The sequence below is a fragment of the Somniosus microcephalus genome, chromosome 21, assembly GCF_052327205.1.
Source record: "Somniosus microcephalus isolate GS21.2 chromosome 21, FLI_Smic_1.0, whole genome shotgun sequence".
In the NCBI taxonomy this organism is placed as follows: domain Eukaryota; kingdom Metazoa; phylum Chordata; class Chondrichthyes; order Squaliformes; family Somniosidae; genus Somniosus; species Somniosus microcephalus.
Window position 1 is genome coordinate 50,794,213 of NC_141007.1, and position 20,258 is coordinate 50,814,470.

The 20,258-nt window shown below is 40.9% G+C and overlaps 1 protein-coding gene across 4 annotated transcripts in view; it reads right to left on the reverse strand.

Annotated features, from left to right (window-relative positions):
* Positions 1 to 20,258, reverse strand: part of gps1 (G protein pathway suppressor 1) — a 69,686-nt gene that overhangs the window by 19,505 nt on the left and 29,923 nt on the right. For all 4 annotated transcript variants that reach the window (XM_085963592.1, XM_085963593.1, XM_085963594.1 and 1 more), the window contains 6 exons: positions 19,913 to 20,048; positions 17,759 to 17,836; positions 14,963 to 15,023; positions 10,860 to 10,945; positions 6,122 to 6,216; positions 993 to 1,098 (listed from right to left, as the gene is read on the reverse strand). In XM_085963592.1, the coding sequence (XP_085819718.1) occupies positions 993 to 1,098; positions 6,122 to 6,216; positions 10,860 to 10,945; positions 14,963 to 15,023; positions 17,759 to 17,836; positions 19,913 to 20,048 (562 nt within the window). The remainder of the gene's footprint in view (positions 1 to 992; positions 1,099 to 6,121; positions 6,217 to 10,859; positions 10,946 to 14,962; positions 15,024 to 17,758; positions 17,837 to 19,912; positions 20,049 to 20,258) is intronic.

Sequence of the window (20,258 nt, forward strand, 5' to 3'; positions counted from 1 at the left end):
ATGTCCCCTTGTTCTGGATTACCCGTCAGAGGAAATAACTTCTCTATATCTACTCGAATGAATCCTTTTATCATTTTAAACACCTCAATTAGATCACCCCTCAACCTTCTAAACTCAAGGGAATAAAACCCAAGTTTATGCAATCTGACCTCATAATTTAGCCCTTTAAGCCCTGGTATCATTTTTGTAAATGATTTACATCTTTCCTGAGGTGTGTTGCCCAGATGCAGTCTGACCAAGGCTCTGTACAAATTCCTCCCCTTTGTATTCTAACCCTCTTAAAACAAAGGCAAACATTCCACTAGCCTTTTTGATTCCTTTTTGTGCCTGTGCACCAGCTTTCAGCAACTCGTGTACCTGGACACCCAAACATCTTTGTTCCTCCAGTTTCTAGTCTCTCGCCATTCGGAAAATATTCTCATTTGCCTTTCTTGGATCCAAAGTGGATTACCTCACCATGAACATTTTTAAGTAAAATATATGAATTATAATTCAAAGAACACAAGCTAAATGTAGACAGAATACTGTCAAAATGAGCTAATGCCAACAGAAAAAAAACCTGGAAATAAATCAGCAATGTTTGCTGAATTTTTTTGTAAGAAGGGACCTGGATCAATTTCCATAGATACTGTAGTACAGCAAGATTATCCGTTTTTCACCGATGCTGAATGGTCCATGTGACATCACCAGAGCACCATGCACAAGTAACTAGAGGTTCATATATTCAAATATGTCATACTATTTGTTTCTTTTATCCACATGAAACATTGAGACAATGGGTGCGTATATCACATTAATGCAACTAAGAAATTATGCAAACTATTTTATGTGTACATATGTGGGCCTGTTGATTCATGGATAAGTAAGAAACTGTGTTTGCATGTGGATGGGGAGAACTTGCATGATAGAACAACATAAGCCACCCACTCCTGGATCATCCTGTTGTTGCAAAATAATTACATTTTCTGATTTACTCAGAGGTTCTGACTCACCTTCATTTCATCTAACATTTTCAAACAGGAAGCATATTTTGATTCATAAAACTTGAAGATGATGTCTCGGACTTGCGGCTCCAGTTCAAGGAATAACTTAAAAGAGCTTGCAGTGGAGAAAAATAAATGTTAAGATCAGAGGTTGCTCTAAAGATTCATCAGTACACTTACAACTCAATATCCAGTGACAAAATTTAATTTTTCATTTGCAATACAATGGTATAGAATAATGGTCTTTCTCTGCAGATTTCCATTTCAATTTATTTACTCTAGTTTGGTACAGATAAATTAGATCAGCAGCATCTCAATTTACTCTCATTCCATTTTTCCCTTTTAGGCTGCTTCGGGCATTCACCATTTCTTAGATGAGAGGAGATACGGGGGACTGGTTTCTAGGCTTTTGGAAACTACTCTTGGGCCAACTGCAAGGAAATGTGCAAAAATGCCAGACTGCCTTTTACTGCACACATAAATTTAATCTATGTTATAATAAATGACAGGATGCAGAAGTTCAAGAGCCTGTTATGCAGTTTTTTTGATAATTTTTCAGCAGAAAGGAGTTGGGAAAAAAAGTGTTACAAGCAGTCCATGTCCGCATGCAACAAGACCTGGACGACGTTCAGGCTTGGGCTGATAAGTGGCAGGTAACATTCGTGCCACAGAAGTGCCAGGCAATGACTATCACCAACAAGCAAGAGTCTAACCATCGCCCCTTGACATTCAACAGCATTACCATCGCCGAATCCCATCCTGGGGGTTACTATTGACCAGAAACTTAACTGGACCAGCCACATAAATACTGTGGCAACAGGAGCAGGTCAGAGGCTCGGTATTCTGCGGTGAGTGTCTCACCTCCCGACTCCCCAAAGCCTTTCTGCCATCTACAAGGCGCAAGTGAGTGTGATGGAATACTCTCCACTTGCTTGGATGAGTGTAGCTCCAACAACACTCAAGAAGCTCGTCACCATCCAGGACAAAGCAGCCCACTTGATTGGCAACCCATCCACCACCTTAAACATTCACTCCCTCCACCACCGGTGTACCGTGGCTGCAGTGTGCATCATCTACAAGATGCACTGCAGCAGCTTGCCAAGGCTTCTTCGGCAGCATCTCCCAAACCCACGACCTCTTCCGCCTAGAAGGACAAGGGCAGCAGGTGCATGGGAATACCACCACCTTCAAGTTCCCCTCCAAGTCACACACCATCCTGACTTAGAAGTATATCGCTGATCCTTCATCGTCGCTGGGTCAAAATCCTGTTAACTCCCTACCTAACAGCACTGTGGAAGTACCTTCACCACACCGACTGCAGTGGTTCAAGGCGGCGGCTCACCAGCACCTTCTCAAGCGCAATTAGGGATTGGGCAATAAATGCTGGCCTTGCCAGCGATGCCCACATCCCATAAACGAATAAAAAAAATTTAAATGTTGGGTTTTTAAAGCAAAGTAGATTTACACAAGTTTAAGAAAAAAAAGCACTGAGATGAAAGGTGGTTAAAATTGTTTCCCAAAAGACTATTTCATGAAGGCAAGATTTTCTGATCGAATTGAGCCAAATCATAACTGTTGCTCTATATGTTCACTTGCAATCTGTGAAATAATGCAACTTAATGACTTGTATCTGGTCTTGTCTTGCCAGGGATAGGAGAGGCATATGTGGAGGCACATGCAAAAGACATGAATATTCGGTTTATAGGTCAAGGGGGATACATGGTTATATTCCTTGGGTTACACTATTGTATAAGCAGATATCAGGCAGCACGGGCACACCTTTAAATGCAAGTCCCTCAGACTGTTTGGAGGAGTGACCAGCACCACTGTACTGAAAGAATACCCAAGGCAAGACCCGAAATATACAATACACTGATGCAGCAGTCCAGGGGCCAATTCCAGTGAGAATGCACCTGACAATACTGTAGTTGGCATATCATTTTCAGTGAGACATATGAATTTAAGGAATTATGCCATACATCAGGTGTCAAATTGTCTAGCAAAATGTGAGAAAATACTAATGTTTGCTCATTAATGATGAACATGTGCTGTACTCCACAATACACAAAGTGGGTATTTTATTTCAGGGCACAACTCTCCAACTCATGAAGGCGAGAGTGCTACCATTGAGTGGTATGAAAAGTGCATGAGGCGGCTCACTTTCAGCAAAGAAGCCATGATCAAGGTGTGTCAACTAATACTACAAAGACCTGGAGGAACAGTCAACCATCTGCAATGTGCTACCAGAAGCAATGAAGGTCATTACTGCGCTCAACTTTAATCGGGCATTTGACAAGTCAGCCACTTTGTTTGCCTTTGTCAAGGTGACATTTTCCTTGCTAAAAGAATCATAGCCGGCAGGATGTAGTGAAAGTGAATTCATTTTATTCAGTTGTACATGGTAGTGGTGCAACTGTTTAATGCACTTGCCTCTTGTGATCTTCTTTGTGCTAGTTTGTGTGTACTACAGGAAACTCTCTTTTAACCGGCACCTAAATATCCGGAAATCTCTCTTAACCGGCAAAATTCAGGAGTAGGTTCAGGTAAGTTTTACTATATATTAGTGGCCGTGTAACCGGGGTTCCTGGATCTGTGGCCGTGCAACTGGGGTTCCTGCACCTGTGGCCGTGCAACACGGACTCCTGCACCTGTGGCCGTGCAACACGGACTCCTGCATCTGTGGCCGTGTAACCGGGGCTCCTGCACCTGTGGCCGTGTAACCGGGGCTCCTGCACCTGTGGCCGTGTACGGGGCTCTCGTACCTTGGTAAGTATACCTCTCTGTAATCCGGACTTTTTGATCAACCGGCACCACGGTGCCGGATAAAAAGAGAGTTTCCTGTATTACAAAGTTTGTCTACAAAACACAATTTCAAAGTAATTCATGATGTATGAAGCATTTAGGAATGTTTCAGAGAGGTGATAGGGCACTACATAAATTTTTCCTTGCATACTTCTCTAGGTAAAGGAAGTTTAGCAGGGAATGTACACAAAAAGCCCTGATGTGGAGGGGGGGCTCCATAGCCAACAGACAAGAAAAAGCCTGTCCCTACAACTAACCCCATCTGCTGGCAAAAGTGCTCAGGATTTCCTTTGCTGCTGTCACTTTCAGAGGTGGCAATAACCGTCACTTCTGCAGGATTACATGGCGGCACAGAATTCCCACTAACATGAATGCCAACTGGCTGTTCATATTCTACTCCACGCATGCCAATGTTGGAGGATATCTCAAGGCTGTTCAGTCTGACAGTACAGCATAATGAGCATCAGTAAGGTCTCAAAAATCACTCGCTCATGGTGTTCTGTAACTGTTTTCAAAGTGACTTGAAGCCAGCCATGACACCATCTTGGAGTTTGGATCCTAAAGCCTCCCCATCAGAAATGGAAGCTTTCACGAGAGATGCTTATCCTGTGCTTATGACTCGTGCAACTGAGGTCACCACTGCAGAAGCCACTGGTATTCTGCCTTCAAAAGCAGACTGCAGTGCAGACACCACAAGTTCATTACAATACTTATGTAGGAAATGGCAGTGTGTACCTCAGCATTAGACACCCTCCAACCTACACAGGCTATCTTTCGTTGTCATGTGCAAGGAGGCAAGTGACTTAGTGTGAACCCTGTGCTGTACCAGCCTCTCTAGAAAGCAGATCCACTCTTGTCTGTATCCACATACAACTCAGGAGGGACCCAAAGCACACTGGACCTCTGCACTGTACCAAGAGGCCCTTTATCTACCATCATTATTGCTACCTCTTTCTCACCGATGCTAGGTGACTCACTCAGTAAGCCTTCCTAAACATCATTATCTACTTCTCCCGCAGTGTGTATATCTGTGTTGGTGTCTGATGCAAGTGGAATGATGAAGGTTGGTGTTCTAGTGAGTTGTGCTCTTCAGGTTCAGCTGGCCATCAAGGGGATTCTTCTTGTTCTGTCAAGAGAGAAGATGGTGCAGTATGAGTAAATAAGCAGACGTCTATCCATTTGGACACTGTAATATCATTATGTGCACTATTAAGTACTTATGCATGATAATACATTTGCACACAAGATGCTCATGTGACATCACTGAACACACGAGTAATGTGATACATACCACAGGTGCTGCGCTCTCTTCCAATCTCTGGAGATCTCACACTTCCTATCTCTTCCTCCCAAGAAATTCAACTATTCTTCCCACATCTGCTGTATATGTGATCAACCACCTATTCCATGTTATGCCCTCCAGTTATGGGCTAGTTTTGCCTTTAAACACAAGAGCAATGATGACTGAGAAAGGTACATGTGGTACATCCATGCGGTACATTCATTAAGCCATATAATGTAATTTACATATACCTGCTATTTTAACTACCTCCACCTTGCTTGCTACACACTTACATTTCTCTGTATTGGTACAATGTTTGGCATAAATCTCCTGATACTTCCCTTTGTGTACATATATACCCTGTGCTGCTATTTTATAATAGTATTTATTTTTCAGTTTTATGCTCTTTTTAAAGCCATCCCAACTTCTTCTGGATCTCCTGTTAGGTCCTCCAATTTGCAAACACCGTGTTTACTTGTCATCTACGAGACAAACTGCCACACTTGTTGTCTCTTTTGCCCAGTTGGGACTATCCATCCCCACTAAGATGTTCTCGTGTTTCTCCATTACAATTTACCAATGCCTCTAGGGCCCGTTTTGAAAGAAATAGCAGACTTTCCAAACTTGCATCAAGTCATTCTACACCAAAACAATTGTGCACTCCACAACTGAACAAAGACATTTTGATATTTAAACCAGTGAAATGGCTCATTAGCTACCTGAAAAGTATTGAGCATCATTATTATACAGGCATATAGCAACTGGCTGATTTTTCCATTTTCATTAATTAAGTCACATTCTCAGCAATCACATGATTCCAAACTGCTTGCTCCAATTACTTTTTTTTTTAACTTTTTTTTTTTAAGTGGCTCATAAATTACACAGAAATCCAGGTAGCTCTCCCATTTTTTACCAGATGGGGGAAATATAACTGAAGGTGATCAAGCTGCTTCTCTTAAATAAAAGTGTGCCTCCCTAGTAATTTTTTCATTGTAAAAGGAAATGAGGCCCACACCCTTGGAGAGTCTACTACAGAAGCCAACATTATCTTCACCTGCTGGAGATGACATTCCTTTGCAGTTCCTGTCTATCAAAAGTGGCCAGTGCACAAAGTCCTCCATAAACTGCTACATTGCTGGGAGACAGCAGCTGAAAGAAAACAAAAAACGCAGGTCAGGTTGAAATTATGTCCAGGTGGATGTTTTTTCAAACCTGAATACAGTTTTGTTTCACTATTTTAAAGTTATTGTTATATCAATTCAACCACTTCTAAATCTTAGAAAACCAAAAATTTAAATTTAAAATTTTGGTAGGAGTAATTAGAAACAAAGTACATTTCTCCCTCTACCCTTAAAAAAATGAAAATCTTCTGAATATTAGGAGAAATATTACTCACAATTTAGACCCTGCCTTACTGAAGTAAACTGGACCAGAGCCCATTTGTTAGATCAAAACTGTAGTAGTGCCTGAGTTCTAATATGTTAATTATAAAATAAATCTGAAATAATTTAATTTTTTCCTGTTAATAGCTACACCCAGGGCATTTGGTAAAAATGGAGTTTTGGAGCACTAGCATCTAGTAGAACACTGTCCTAATATTGTACTGCACTATGAAGACCTACAATTTCAGATTGGGCTGAGGCCCTCAGAAATCTCACTCTGCATGATGTTGGCCACAAGCTCTATGAACAGAGTGCATTCATCCTATCTGTGGAATTAGCATCCTTTTGAATCTTAGCAACAGTTTGCTGATATGGAGACCTTCCTTGGTATTTTAAATACTTTCACATAGGAAGGACATAACATTTCAGTGACAATTTGCAATATTAAATTTAATTAAGAGGAAATACTAAGCATCTACTGTCCCTGCTTTGCACAGCATTCAAACCTTTTAAGGATGCACCAATTCAAAATAATATATTTACAGCTAACTTGTTCACCTTTCTAGTGTTATCCAACTCCCACGCTTAATTTTATTATATCTGTCCTTTCAAAGCAGTTAGATGGAAGTCCTCATAATTCCATCTAAACGGGTAATGCAATTAAAATCTTTACTAACTTGCATTAGAAGTCATTACAAAAGATGCCCAAATAATTCTTTTGCAGTTTTTATTACAGAGATGTTTCATCCTGAAAGCTTCTTGCAAGAAACTTGCATCCTACTGGACTAAAACATCATACTGGTTGGTTTTCACAAAGTAACAAGAGAAATCTGTTGTGTTAAAAACATTATAGGATAGAAGCTTTGTAAACATTTGAAAGTTAGAATTACCTTTCACATTGAAAGTTTTTAATCCCTTCTATCAAATTATCCTTTCTAGCAACAGGATTAGTTAATTTATGAATTTTCATTTATTTCAGAGGTTGGAACGAATTACAGGAAACTCTCTGGTATCCGGTACCAATGGGACCAGGATGGTGCCGGTTGATTAAAAATTCCGGATGACGGAGAGGGTTATCTACTGAGGCTATTTTTAACAAACAAAGAGTCAAACTCCTGTTATTGAGGTGTTCGGACTTCTGACAGTGCCAAGAAGCCGAGTAGTGGTAGTTTGGAGAACTACCCTCACTGACCAACTCCGCCACCGCGGGAGACTCAGACTCGGCAACATTTCCAGTTATTGAGGTGTTTTCGGATTATGAATTTTGCCGGTTAATATAGAGAATTCTGGATATTTAGGTGCCGTTTAAACGAGAGTTTCCTGTATATTGCCCAGCAATATTACGATTACATTTAATAATCTCATTTTACTAAACCTTTATGGGGAAAAAAGCCAACCACAGAATACAATAATATACCAGCAGTGGTTTTCAATGAACCATCCCTGACCCCATCAAATACGGCTTCTGTTCTCTCAAGGAACATCAGTTACTATATATTTAAGTACTTGGCAACACAACACTTGAATGTGGGACCAATGAGGTAGTACAAACAGCACAATGAGCAATGAAAGAGAGTCTGTTCTAGGGTGGGCCAGTCAACTATTGATCGAAGACAGGGCTTAATAACTAACTGCCTTCTGCAAGTTGCTATACACGACAACCTTATTCAAATGAGCCTTTATATGATGTAAGGAACAAAAAAATGCATTGCTTTAGCAGTCTGAAGACACCATGCTGCATATGTTGTCCACATATGAAGTCTCCTCTTCTACCTGGGTCATTCATCAGCCTCATGCTTCTTCTCTGTACTGCCTCCATGACTTAAATGTTTTCCTTATGTTTTGGTGACAAAAATAAACACAGTCCTCAAGATGCAAAATGATCAGAGCACTGTACAGTTTTAACATGACATTTTCCAACTTGTACTCTACTGATCTGGCAATATAATTTAGCATTTGGTTTGCTTTGTTTATTGCTACTCCATAATTATATGACGCATTTAGTGCCCAAGTTAGTAACAGACCTAGATCCGTTTCTACTTCACTTTTATCTATTTTAGTTTGCTCATCAATGTGAGGGATGTTAGCGCTGGGGAATGGAACTCTTGCCATTTCAGGAACCCAGTGTCAAGCACTCTCAGGTCAGGTACAGCACAGCCAGATGCAGATTAAAGCTCTCTATACTCTGCCCAAAAAGGGGTGCTTCAGCCTAAACCTCAGAACCCCCATTGTACCAGTGTAATAGTTTAAAAATTTCACACATCAGCCATCCTGTGACTTCTCGGTGCTAGATTGCCAATTAGTGCTGAATTAGGGACAGTTTTTGCTGTTGGCCCACGTCCACAAGGAACTGGACTGAGACCACCCAAACTCATTTCATATTGGACCCTTATAGCCAGCAGACAGAGGAGGTTGTCATCCCATCAGGCTAGGCTTCAGGAGGTAAATGACCAGTGCTTTACCACTGCACCACCCAATTACCTGCTTATACCATCGATAGCATATCTATGACACCCATCTTCCCCCTCCCGACCCCTGTGCAGTATTTGTAAATGTCTATACGGAGTTTCATCTGCCACTGATTTACAGATTTTATCTACTTCCTTGGAGGCTTCCAACCATACTGTTTCTGTCCTCCCCCAACCCCAGTTTAGTGTCATCTACAAATTTTGCATTGAGCTTCTGAATTGAAGTCACTAATATAGATTAGCAATAGTAGGGCCCCAGCACCAATCCCTGCGGCACTCCATTCAATATTCCCCCCACCCCAACATCACTCTAGGCCCCAACAAGAACCCAGTGCTATTTTTTCCTTCAGCCAATTCCTTTCACATCTATATTTTAACTTGAATTACAGCTGCGCTCAGTTGCAGCCTTTGAGAAACTTCATCAAAGGCTTTTTGGAAATCTAAATGCATTAAGTCATATAGTTTTCACTGTCTGTTTAGAATGTCACTTCCCCTTATAAAGCCATATTGATTGCTATTTAATAGATTCTCTAAAGTTGTCCTCAAGTTTGGTCCTGATGACCAATTCCATTGCGATACCAGATATTAATTCAAGACTGATTGGGGTAGTTGTCTGGAATAAAGTTGTCCCCTTTCTTAAATCTAGGTACTATGTTAGCTTCTCTTCCATTAGGACTCCCACAGCAACTCCCACCTGATGACCATCAGCACATCACAAATTTCCTCCCTAGCCTCTCTTCATACTCTGGGATAGAATCTGTTCCTAGGGGTATGTTTGTTTTAAGCCTGTCCAGAACCTCCATCTTGCTGATGCTGAAGTTCAAAGGTTGGAATGGATTATCTCAGTTAATGAAGAGCATGTTACTGCAATCTACTCTAATGAATACATTAAGGAATATACTTTATTGAGTATATTAATATACGTATAGTCTGCTTATTCTTAGTTTTATCCCCATTGGCAACTCTTCAGATTCTCAACTCTTTCCTGACTGTCCCCTACAGTAACACAAGGACAGTCAGAAGAATTTCTAGCTGTTGTCTTTAACATCTGCAGTTATACTCATTTCTCATTCCCTCTTTGTCTTTCTGATTACTCTTAACAGGTTTCCAAAGTTTTCTGTATTCTTCTCAGTTGGACCCTCCACCAAACCCTTTTCTCTGCAGTCTTTTAGGAGGAATCATTTTTTTTTTCTCATTTCAATTTGGATTATCTCAGTCCATTTAGGTCATATTTTTGAGTTGCTCCCTATACTAGTAACCGGCTGCAGCAGAAAATGAGCAGCAATGTGGGAGACTGTTGCCCGCTCACCCTCAGCTGGGAAATGGCAGAATGCGCCCTTAGAGAGGTAGAGCAAGGAAAAGATACAAAAATGTAAACTCACTCGGTGGGATGAGAGGGAAGATATGTTCAAAGAAAAATCAAGTATTGAATTATGGTTTCTATTAAAAAAATGCTTATACCAAAATGTACATCCAGGTGATGAATATAAGGGAATAAAACATTCAAAAATATAGTGTGTGGATGTCCTAAAGCATGGAGTGTATCTCAAATATATTACAAAAATAATGACTAAGAGAATACATATTGTAACAGGCAACAGAAAATATACACAACGAAACACTCCTCAAGATAGGCTGATGAATTATAAACCTAGTCCCTCAAGTATATGTCAACAGGTTACAGGGAAATCATTACTAAAAATTCAGGTGAGGTTGGCCCACCTAAGTTACCAAAACAAACAACAAAAAATTTGAATAGCAAGGTTGGGAAATCAAACTTCCTTAATTTATTTTTTACAAACTCCCACAATGTCAAAATGTTTTTGCCTATTAATTGACTACTTAAAATTGAGGCTTAGTGGTCAACTAGTTTGTGTATCTCAACAAGTCTATGCAATCCCCAAGTTAAAGTGATAGCTGCATTCAGTGAATTGGACCTTACCTCAGGAAAGTCACAGTGATCGAAAGAAGCCAGCAAGAAGCATTTGGCTGCTTGCTTGTATTTTCGAGTTGCTAATTCTGCCAGACCTATGGATATAGCATAATATACAATTCAGAACAAAGGCATGAAGACATTTGTCACATATCTCCTTTTTGAATTGAAATTATTTATCTTAGGAGATTGCTACAGACTGACAGGGATATTATGAAAGCATACTCACTAACTTTCCATCGAGACTTTCAATCAAAACCAACTTGGCTCAGTGGCAATATTCTTGCACCAGAGTCAGAAGATACGAGTTCAAGCCCACTCCAGGACTTGAGCACATAATCTAGGCTGACACTTCACTGCAACACTGGGGGGAATGCTGCATTGTCAGAGGTTGTTTTCAGTTGAGACATTAAACCTTCTTGTTCAGGTGGATGTAAAATATCTTATGGCACTTTTTCAAAGAATAGGGAGGTTTCCCGGTCTCCTGGCCAACATTCATCCCTTAACCACCACCAAAACAGATTATTTGGTCATTTATCTCATTGCTGTTTGTGAGACTTCATTGTTGGCAAAGTGACTACTGTGGGTTGCCTATAAAACAACAGTGACTACATTTCAAAAGGGCTTCATTGTCAGTGAAGACCTTTGGGACTTCCTGAGGATGTGAAAGGTGCTATATAAATGCAAGGTTGTCTTTCTTTCCTTCCCTCCCTTATTTCCTTGAATTCCAGCTCATGCATCATCTCAGAGCTGGTGGTTTGGGAAAGCAGCCCCAAGACATATGGAGCAACAAACACCCCTCCAGGCTGTACTGTGAGTACCACTGACACAGAGCGACTTTATAGACTGAATAGTGAAAAACAGAAGTTTACGGTCTCTGCAAAACGCTATTGGAAACCAATAGGCTGAACAAGAAATGTAATGTAATTCAGAGCAAACTTCTGTGGGTTGATCATAAATTACATATAGAAAGAAAGAACTTGCATTTATATAGCACCTTTCACAACCCCAGGAATACTTACAATGCTACCAAAACTTTTTTTTAAAACAGATCTAAAGGGCTCACGGGGTTGGGGGGAATATATTAGCATGGATAGAGGATTGGTTAATGGACAGAAAACAAAGAGTAGGGATAAATGGGTCATTTTCCGGTTGGAAGGCTGTAACTAGTGGGGTGCCACAAGGATCAGTGCTTGGCCTTCAGCTATTTACAATCTATATTAATGACTTGCATGAAGGGACTGAGTGCAATGTATCCAAGTTTGCTGATGATACAAAGCTAGGTGGGAAAATAAGCTGTGAGGAGGACACAAAGAGCCTGTAAAGGGATATAGACAGGTCAAGTGAGTGTGCAACAGGTGGCAGATGGAATATAATGTGGGGAAATGTGAGGTTATTCATTTTGGTAGAAAGAATAGAAAAACAGAATAGTGTAAATGGTGAGAAATGTTGGTGTTCAGAGCTATTTAGGTGTCCCCGTACAGGAAACAGAGTTAGCATCCAGGTACAGCAAGCAATTAGGAAGGCAATGGCACATTGGCCTTTATTGCAAGGGGGTTGGAGTACAAGAGTAAGGAAGTCTTACTACAATTGTACAGCGCTTTGGTGAGACCACACCTGGAGTACTGGGCACAGTTTTGGTCTCCTTATCTGAGGAAGGACATACTTGCCATAGAGGCGGTGCAACAAAGGTTCACTAGATTGATCCTTGGGATGAGAGGGTTGTCCTATGAGGAGAGATTGAGTAGATTGGGCCTATATTCTCTGGAGTTTAGAAGAATGAAAGGTAATCTCATTAAAACATACAAGGTTTTGAGGGGGATTGACAGGGTAGATGCTGAGGTTGTTTCCCTTAGATGGAGAGTCTAGAACTAGGGGGCAGTGTCTCAGGATAAGGAGTCGGCCATTTAAGACTGAGATGGGGATGAATTTCTTCACTGAGGGTTGTGAATCTTTGGAATTCTCTACACAAAAGGGCAGTGGGGGCTGAATCATTGAGTATATTCAAGGCTGAGATAGATACGATTTTTGGACTCTTGGGGAATCAAGGGATATGGGTTTCGGGCGGGAAAGTGGAGCGGAGGTCGAAGATCAGCCATGATCTTATTGAATGGCGGAGCAGGCTTGAAGGGCCGTATGGACTACACCTGCTCCTAATTCTTAACAGGTAAAATACATTTGGGGGATATGCCAAGAAATTAATTTGTACCCTTGAGGGGGATACAACATTGGGATATTGTATTTTTTTTTAAAAACATATACTGGAAGCTTCCTGCTTCCCCTCCATGGCTTAGCAGGTTTATCTAATGAGTAGCTAAGCCATAAAAGTCCCAGGTTTGATGCCAAGTCTGTATTGAGTTAGTTGGTCTAAGCCATGTTTGCTACCAGTGATGCTACAATTGACCTCAGCAACCCTAAGCTTAGGGATGGGTAAATTGACCAGAACCGCTACACAGAAACCTCCCCTGGAAATGTACGTGTGTGGGTGTTGGGTAAAGAAAGGATTATTGGCTTTTCTGTCCCTTCACTCATTTTTCATTTACATGCCTCATTTGAGTGAGGCACTGGACAGTAACTACTGTCCACAAAACTATACCTCAGCAAGGAGTCAATACCTTCAAGATAGAAGAGGGAAGAAAACCGGCAAGAAAATGTGGGGGGGGGGGGGGGAAATGGGAGCAGCCACCAAACAAGAATACATCAGGAAAAAAGTGTCTTGTTCACTAAGAGGAAATGAGCGTGTAGTATTTGATGACACAGTGATGGAAAAAGTGGAGGGTTTTGTCCTGGATAGTGTTGAGCTTCTTGAGCGTTGTTGGAGTTAGACCTATCCAGGCAAGTGGAGAGTATTCCAGCACACTACTGACTTCTGCCCTGTAGGTGGTAGACACACTTTGGGAGTCAGGAGGTGAGCCACTCGCTGCAGAATACCTAGCCTCTGACCTGCTCTAGCAGCCACGGCATTTATGTGGCTGGTCCAATGGTGAACCCCAGGATGTTAATGGTGGAGGACATGGTGATGGTAATGCCACTGAATGTCAAGGGGACACCAGTGACGACACCCTAGAGCCCCAGTTTTTTTTAAATCTCCCAACTCCTCAGTCGGTATTGCAGAGAAACCTCTCTGCATCAACCAACTACACTTCTCTGTTTCCCAAATTGCTGCAAGTTTTTTGACTTAACTATAAATAATAATATAGAATTGAAGCATCATGTTAAAATAAGGACAGAATGTATGGCTTTAAAACAAAGGCTGAATTACGTCTGCATATCTTAGTCCAATTATCCCCACCCAACATCCTGTTTTACCTGACTACACTTGGTCATGACTTTCCACATGCAACGTCACAGGAAATCAACTGGTAAATTTATATTTATGCAATACAGACATTTGGATATGGTCTTTGAATATACATAATATAGTTAAAGATATGAGGGACAAAACTCATGCCTATTCCAAGTTTAACCACAGACCCCATCAAGCATACATTTTCCATAAATCACCATCCATTCACTACTATTATATAGAATTAATGAATCTATCCATAACCCTTATACCCTGTACATATCCTAGTTTGACCATCTTTTATTTCTTGTAAAACCATAACTTCTGGTAAAAGCTTGTGTCTTGTTTACACTGATTCAGGTGAATCCAGTTGTAACATGAGTGGACTGAAGTACTATTATAACATGTAATTTTGTTTTATAAGAAATCTGTAGTTAACCGGACACAGATTTGTTGACAAGCTAGTAATAATGCAGTTAGAAAGTTTCAAGATTAGTAAATCCCAATATAGTGACCCCCATCCCCCAAGTCACGCATGCATAAATAGACGCCGACTACTTAAAGGAGACCACGCTCAAGTGAAAAATACTTGTCAGCCAAAGATGTTTATTTCTGAATAAAGTCAGCACCATACAATGGCCAGTGGTATTATGAACCTGAGTATTTCTGGGCACAAGCAGCTGTCTGATTTGCTGAAGGAAATGAATTCCCAAACACCTATTTAGAGATTCAGATACCGATCAGAGATAACATTTATTTAATTATAACCCTTTTGTATTCCTCCTCAATGGATAGGAGAATGGAAAATAACAACATTTTCACTAACCTGCTGCACACTTCAGCTTGGTCAACACGGACTGGTTCTGACTGTCTCGCTCACCTCTTTGCTGTAAAGAGAAAATATATTGTCTGAGCAAAAAGAAAAGCAAGCACCATCATATCATACAAGTGCTAAAAAGGTTCTATTGCCCAACTAGTCCAGGATCCGACTACAACAAAAGGCCAAATATGCCTAGACTACATTGTTATGAGCTTATACAAGTTGTTCAAACTGTAGTGTCCTAGCCATACATTGAGTTGTGGTCAACAAGTCACAAATGGCACGTTGAAGCCTTGAAGTTGGTTCAAAGATCCCTTCCATCAGAGGGCTGAGGTATGAGGAAGGACTGGAGAAATGTGGCTTTTCAGCCTTGAAAGAAAGCGCCTTACAGTTGATCTTATAAAAGGTATAGAAGATAGAAACCGGTACAGAAAAGGTAGATCTGGAACACTGCTTCAAACAAAAAATGAGAGTAGGGCAATGGTACAAAAGCAAAGATTGAAACTAGGAAAAGGCAAATTTAGAACTGATGTTAGGAAGTTCTTCACACAAAGTAATCAACGCATCAACTGACTTCTGGGTAGAGAAGTGTAGATGAAACCCTGAAATCATTTAAGAAATAGTGGGATGCCATGATTGGGGGGGGGGGGGGGGAAACTGTAGGGTCTTGCTGGACAAAAGAGCTAGGATGGGTCAAATGGCTGCCTCATCATAACAAGTGCGAGCTAATCAACCGATTGTGTGCAGCGGCTCAAAACTATGTACCAGTATATATCCATTACACTTTAAATTCAGTACTGGGGATGTATGTTTCACCAAAAACCTTGCCCCTACAGGCAAACCCATTACACTACCTGTAGTACCCGCTACACTTGTGGATGGCATCGTGATAGGTGTTTTCAATGTCAAGAGTGCCACACCTTGCCTACAGGCACATGAAGCCTTGCTTTTCACACACTGTCAGTTTCTAAGTGTTAATTCTGCCTCTAATCAGTAAAGCTAAAAAGTGAACACCTTAGTGAGGTGATCGCCACTTCCACACTGGAGTGCATCTGAAAGCCCTTTCTCATTCATTAGTAAAACAAGCAACCTTCTATAACCCAACTTAAGTTAGAGTAGCCAAGCCATCTTATCTCCAGTACTTTTAAAAGCAAATCACTTCTTTAACATTTTCCAGCCTATAAATCAAAGTTCTCTGTAGCCATTTAACGATCTATGCACCACTGATCGCATCACATACAATTATGCCATCCCATCCAAAGCTGATGCTTCCTTTTATCCCCCACTAAAATAATCCCACATCCCACAAGCTGTCCTTGCTGATTGTTGCAGTGATGGTCTGCCTCCTTTCTTCCCCCTTCAACTCAATCTAGACTGGCCACAATTGCCCTAGCAAGCCTGAAGGGGAATGCAATAAATTGAAGGAGAAAGCGACTTTCAAGAATCCCAAGACTCCTGAATGCTTTGTAGAAAGCATGAAGTAGAATGGATGCTCTCTAACTTCTTTGAGGAAGTGAAATTTCAAGTGGACTGTGGCAAGACTCAATGTGTTGTACAGGAAACTTTCGTTTAAACGGAGGTTAAATCTCCGGAATGCTCTATCCACCAGCAAAATTCAGGAGTCGGTTCAGATAACATTTTTTTACTTTTCGTTGCTTTTTTTCCTCCATTCCTGGCTCTGCAAGCGTCTAGCTGAAGCTGTTGCTTAGCTACAGAGGCGCTTGCAAGCTGCGCCGACTGTTTTGAAGCTGAAGCAACAGGGTTTGTTGCTAGATACGGAGCTCAGAAGCTCCGTATTTTTTAACATTAGCGCTGGTTTCTCCGGCAGTGTTGATCGACCGGCACCAGCTCAGTCCCGTCAGTGCCGGATACCAGAAAGTTTCCTGTACCTATACTTTTCAGATGTCATTTGACAATGTTCTACGCAAAAACTAAGCTCAAATCTGTGGTAATGCAGGAAAATCTTGGATATGGATAAGAAATTGGCTGAAGGGTAGAAAACAAGAGATACTTACCAGAGGAGTTGTCAGGTGTGCCAGGGTGGGGGGGGGGGGGGGGGGGGGGGGAAAAAGAGAAGTAACGCGTGGGATGCCCCAGCGATCAGTGTTCGGATTACTACTGTTTCTAAATTACATCACTGGCTTAGACTCCAAAACCCAATGCAAAATTGCAAATTACACCAAGAGAAGGAGGGACAGTGGAATTGAAGAAGGCAGCTCAGAAATTACACAATCAAAATGTGTGAGCAGTCCAAACAGGCAAAAATATTTGAGGACAAGTAGAATTGTATCTTTTCTTTGCAATTGTTGTGATGCATTTTTTAATTTACAAACCAGAATAAACTGTCACTATATTGTCAGTTGTTTAGTGGGTTTCTAAAAATGACACGAACAATGATACTGATCACTCCAACATGTAATAAAAGCCTGAATCCAATTAAAAAGAACATAGGGATAACATAATAAATTTTCCAGTAATACATTAAAAAAATGCAATACTGTTAAGTCCTATCTGGTGATCAAGCTAACCTACAGGTTGGAAAACCAAAGCACAACTTTTACATATTTCTATTTTATCCTAGACCACTTTTAATACAGCAACTCATTATTTGCTCGAAACATCATGTTCTTAGGGAACTTATATTTGTCATGAGTCCAACAAATATCATGTACGGATTCCAACACAAGTGGGAACTGGTAAAATTACATGTTCTTTGCTATCACAAGATTTACCAACATTTTATTGCAGAATCCAATATTAAATAAGGTAAATAAGAACATGTGCCTAAACACATTTACTGACCTCTGCAATCTCTGGCGTAGACTCTGCTTTGCTTACATAACTGAGAACGTGGGACCAATTTTGGAGGTAGATACTGACCTACAAACACAGAATTATATGTAATTTAAAAATTCAACACACAGACTTTGCCTTTAGCTCAACAGCACCACCTACTGATCTTACAAATTGCCAATGAACATTTGATAGGGGGCAATTTACCTATTGCTTTCACTGGGAACTCAGCAGGATGAAATCCACCACAGCCAAAATTTGTTTTAAACTACTAGAGTACATTCTGCAGCATTCCTCGTGGAACAAGGATGAAACTGGGGTAATTTTCTAGTGGTGCTGGCTGCGGTGATTTGGGTGGAGTCTGCAAGTCGAGGCCGAGGTTCAGAGTGATATTACAGCCCAGGTCAGAGTCTGCATGTGGAGAAGCGGTGGACCCAGGGCTGCTGTGGCTTCATGTCTGGTGAGGCTCAGTATGTGGGCCCACGTGGAGGCACCAAGCGGAGGCTATGGCTCAGCGTGAGACTAGGCTCCAGGTTGAGGTTATGGGTTAGGCATTGGGGGGGGGGGGGGGGAAGAGGAGAAAGGAAGGCTGGGCAACATGTTGAAACCTAGCGTTGTTTGGAGTGTTGCTGGGGCTGCTCTGCTGCTGGCCTTTTTGTGTTTGGAGGCAGAGAGAAGGCACAGCGAGATTTACTGCAGACTGCAATAGAAGCTTTAAGCTGGCACAGGCACAGGCTTACTCAGCAGCAGGATCAGCACATCAAATGATTTCCCACATGCTGATCCTGCTGCTTCAAAAGATAAAGATTCCTCTAATTGTTTATACCAAAAATTGTAAATATATTAAATGCATTCTTGCTAATGAAATATAGCAAGATAGTTATATCTATTTAAAATTTTCTGCAGGCCACCTCACTATTTACATATTAAACAGAATACCAAACATAGCATATTGATACCAAGTACAATATTTAAATATACAGTTGTGCACAGCATCGTACTTAATATAAATAACCGTAACTGTCTTAAATATAGGAACGTGGGGCTAGGGAGTAGATGGAGCTCTAGTTCGTTACATGTGTATCACAGTACTCTACTGGAATTATAAAAGAGCACTTTCCAGTTATTTCAATCACTGCTTTCGGTTTCCAGGATAGTCTTGGAGGAAAATATTGTCAGGAAGCAGAGCGAGCAGGAATTTTTTTGAAATTAAAACATTTTAAAATTATTTTTGATAAGATGCTGGTCCTGTGACTGGGGAGAAAGGAACTATACAAGAGAGAAGCAGGTATAGGTGCTTACTTTATTATGGTAAAAATGAAAAACAACCAGTATTACATGAGTGGTCACGTGGCTTTTGGAACAATTAAGTCGCTTGAAAGGGGCACAAAACCACGAACCAATCTGGCTTCTAGAAACGGACACTCATGAAGTAGACTAACTGCAGTTACAATAAAGTGTCAAATGGATTCGGTCACCATTGAAAACAAGTCTAATCCTATTATCTGGAGTTAATGGCATACCATCGTCCTATGACTTATCTACTTTCACAACAGTTGATTTTGTCAACTGTACCCCAAACATGCTACATCATTTCAGTTCACTCATGTCCTTTAGGGAAGGAAATCTGCCACCCTTACCTGGTCTGGCCTATATGTGACTTCAGACCCACAGCAATCTGGTTGACTCTTAACTACCCTCTGAAATGGCCTAGCAAGCCACTCAGTGGTATCAAACCGCTGGGAAAACCTTCACCTCACGGACTGCAGCGGCTCACCACCACCTTCTCAATCAGGGATGGGCAATAAATATTGCCCTTGCCAGTGATGCCCACATCCCATGAATGAATTTTAAAAAATCAATGAGCAACAGAGAGTTTCTATGGGAAGGTGTACTGTCTGAAATCCAATGCAATTATTCGCGGCTAAAAGCAAAATCATTCGGAAATTTTGGCTGATCAAATTTATGGTACGATATAGCCGAAATTCAACATGATCATTGATCATACAACATGGCGCGTATTCATCATTTTGTTGCAGTTTACAAATGATTGATGGTCAAAGTTGGACGTGTTGTACTGATACTTCCAGCTATACTTACTATGGAATGGCAACTACAGTCATAACAATACGACTATCATTTAATTAGCCTTTGTTCACATACCTTGATGACATTTAAGCACATGTTGATGACATGCTTTGCACTTGTGCAATAGTCTCTGGCTCGTGAGTAACATTTCAGTGCATTACTAAGATCCCCGCAGTCTAGGTAGTGATCGCCAAGGTCATCATGCCCTCTCCTAAGGTGAAAAAAACCCCACAAATGATGCGATGACCTCAAAATCATTCATATGCTTAAATATTTTAGCAGATAAAACGATAAACATTCTAGCCACATCTAAGAGGACATTTGTTTGCCACTGACCAACTACCTGTTAATTATATCAGTGCATTTGGCAAAAAGATCAAAAACAGAGGTGAACAGAGTGAAGAAAATTGCCCAAAACATT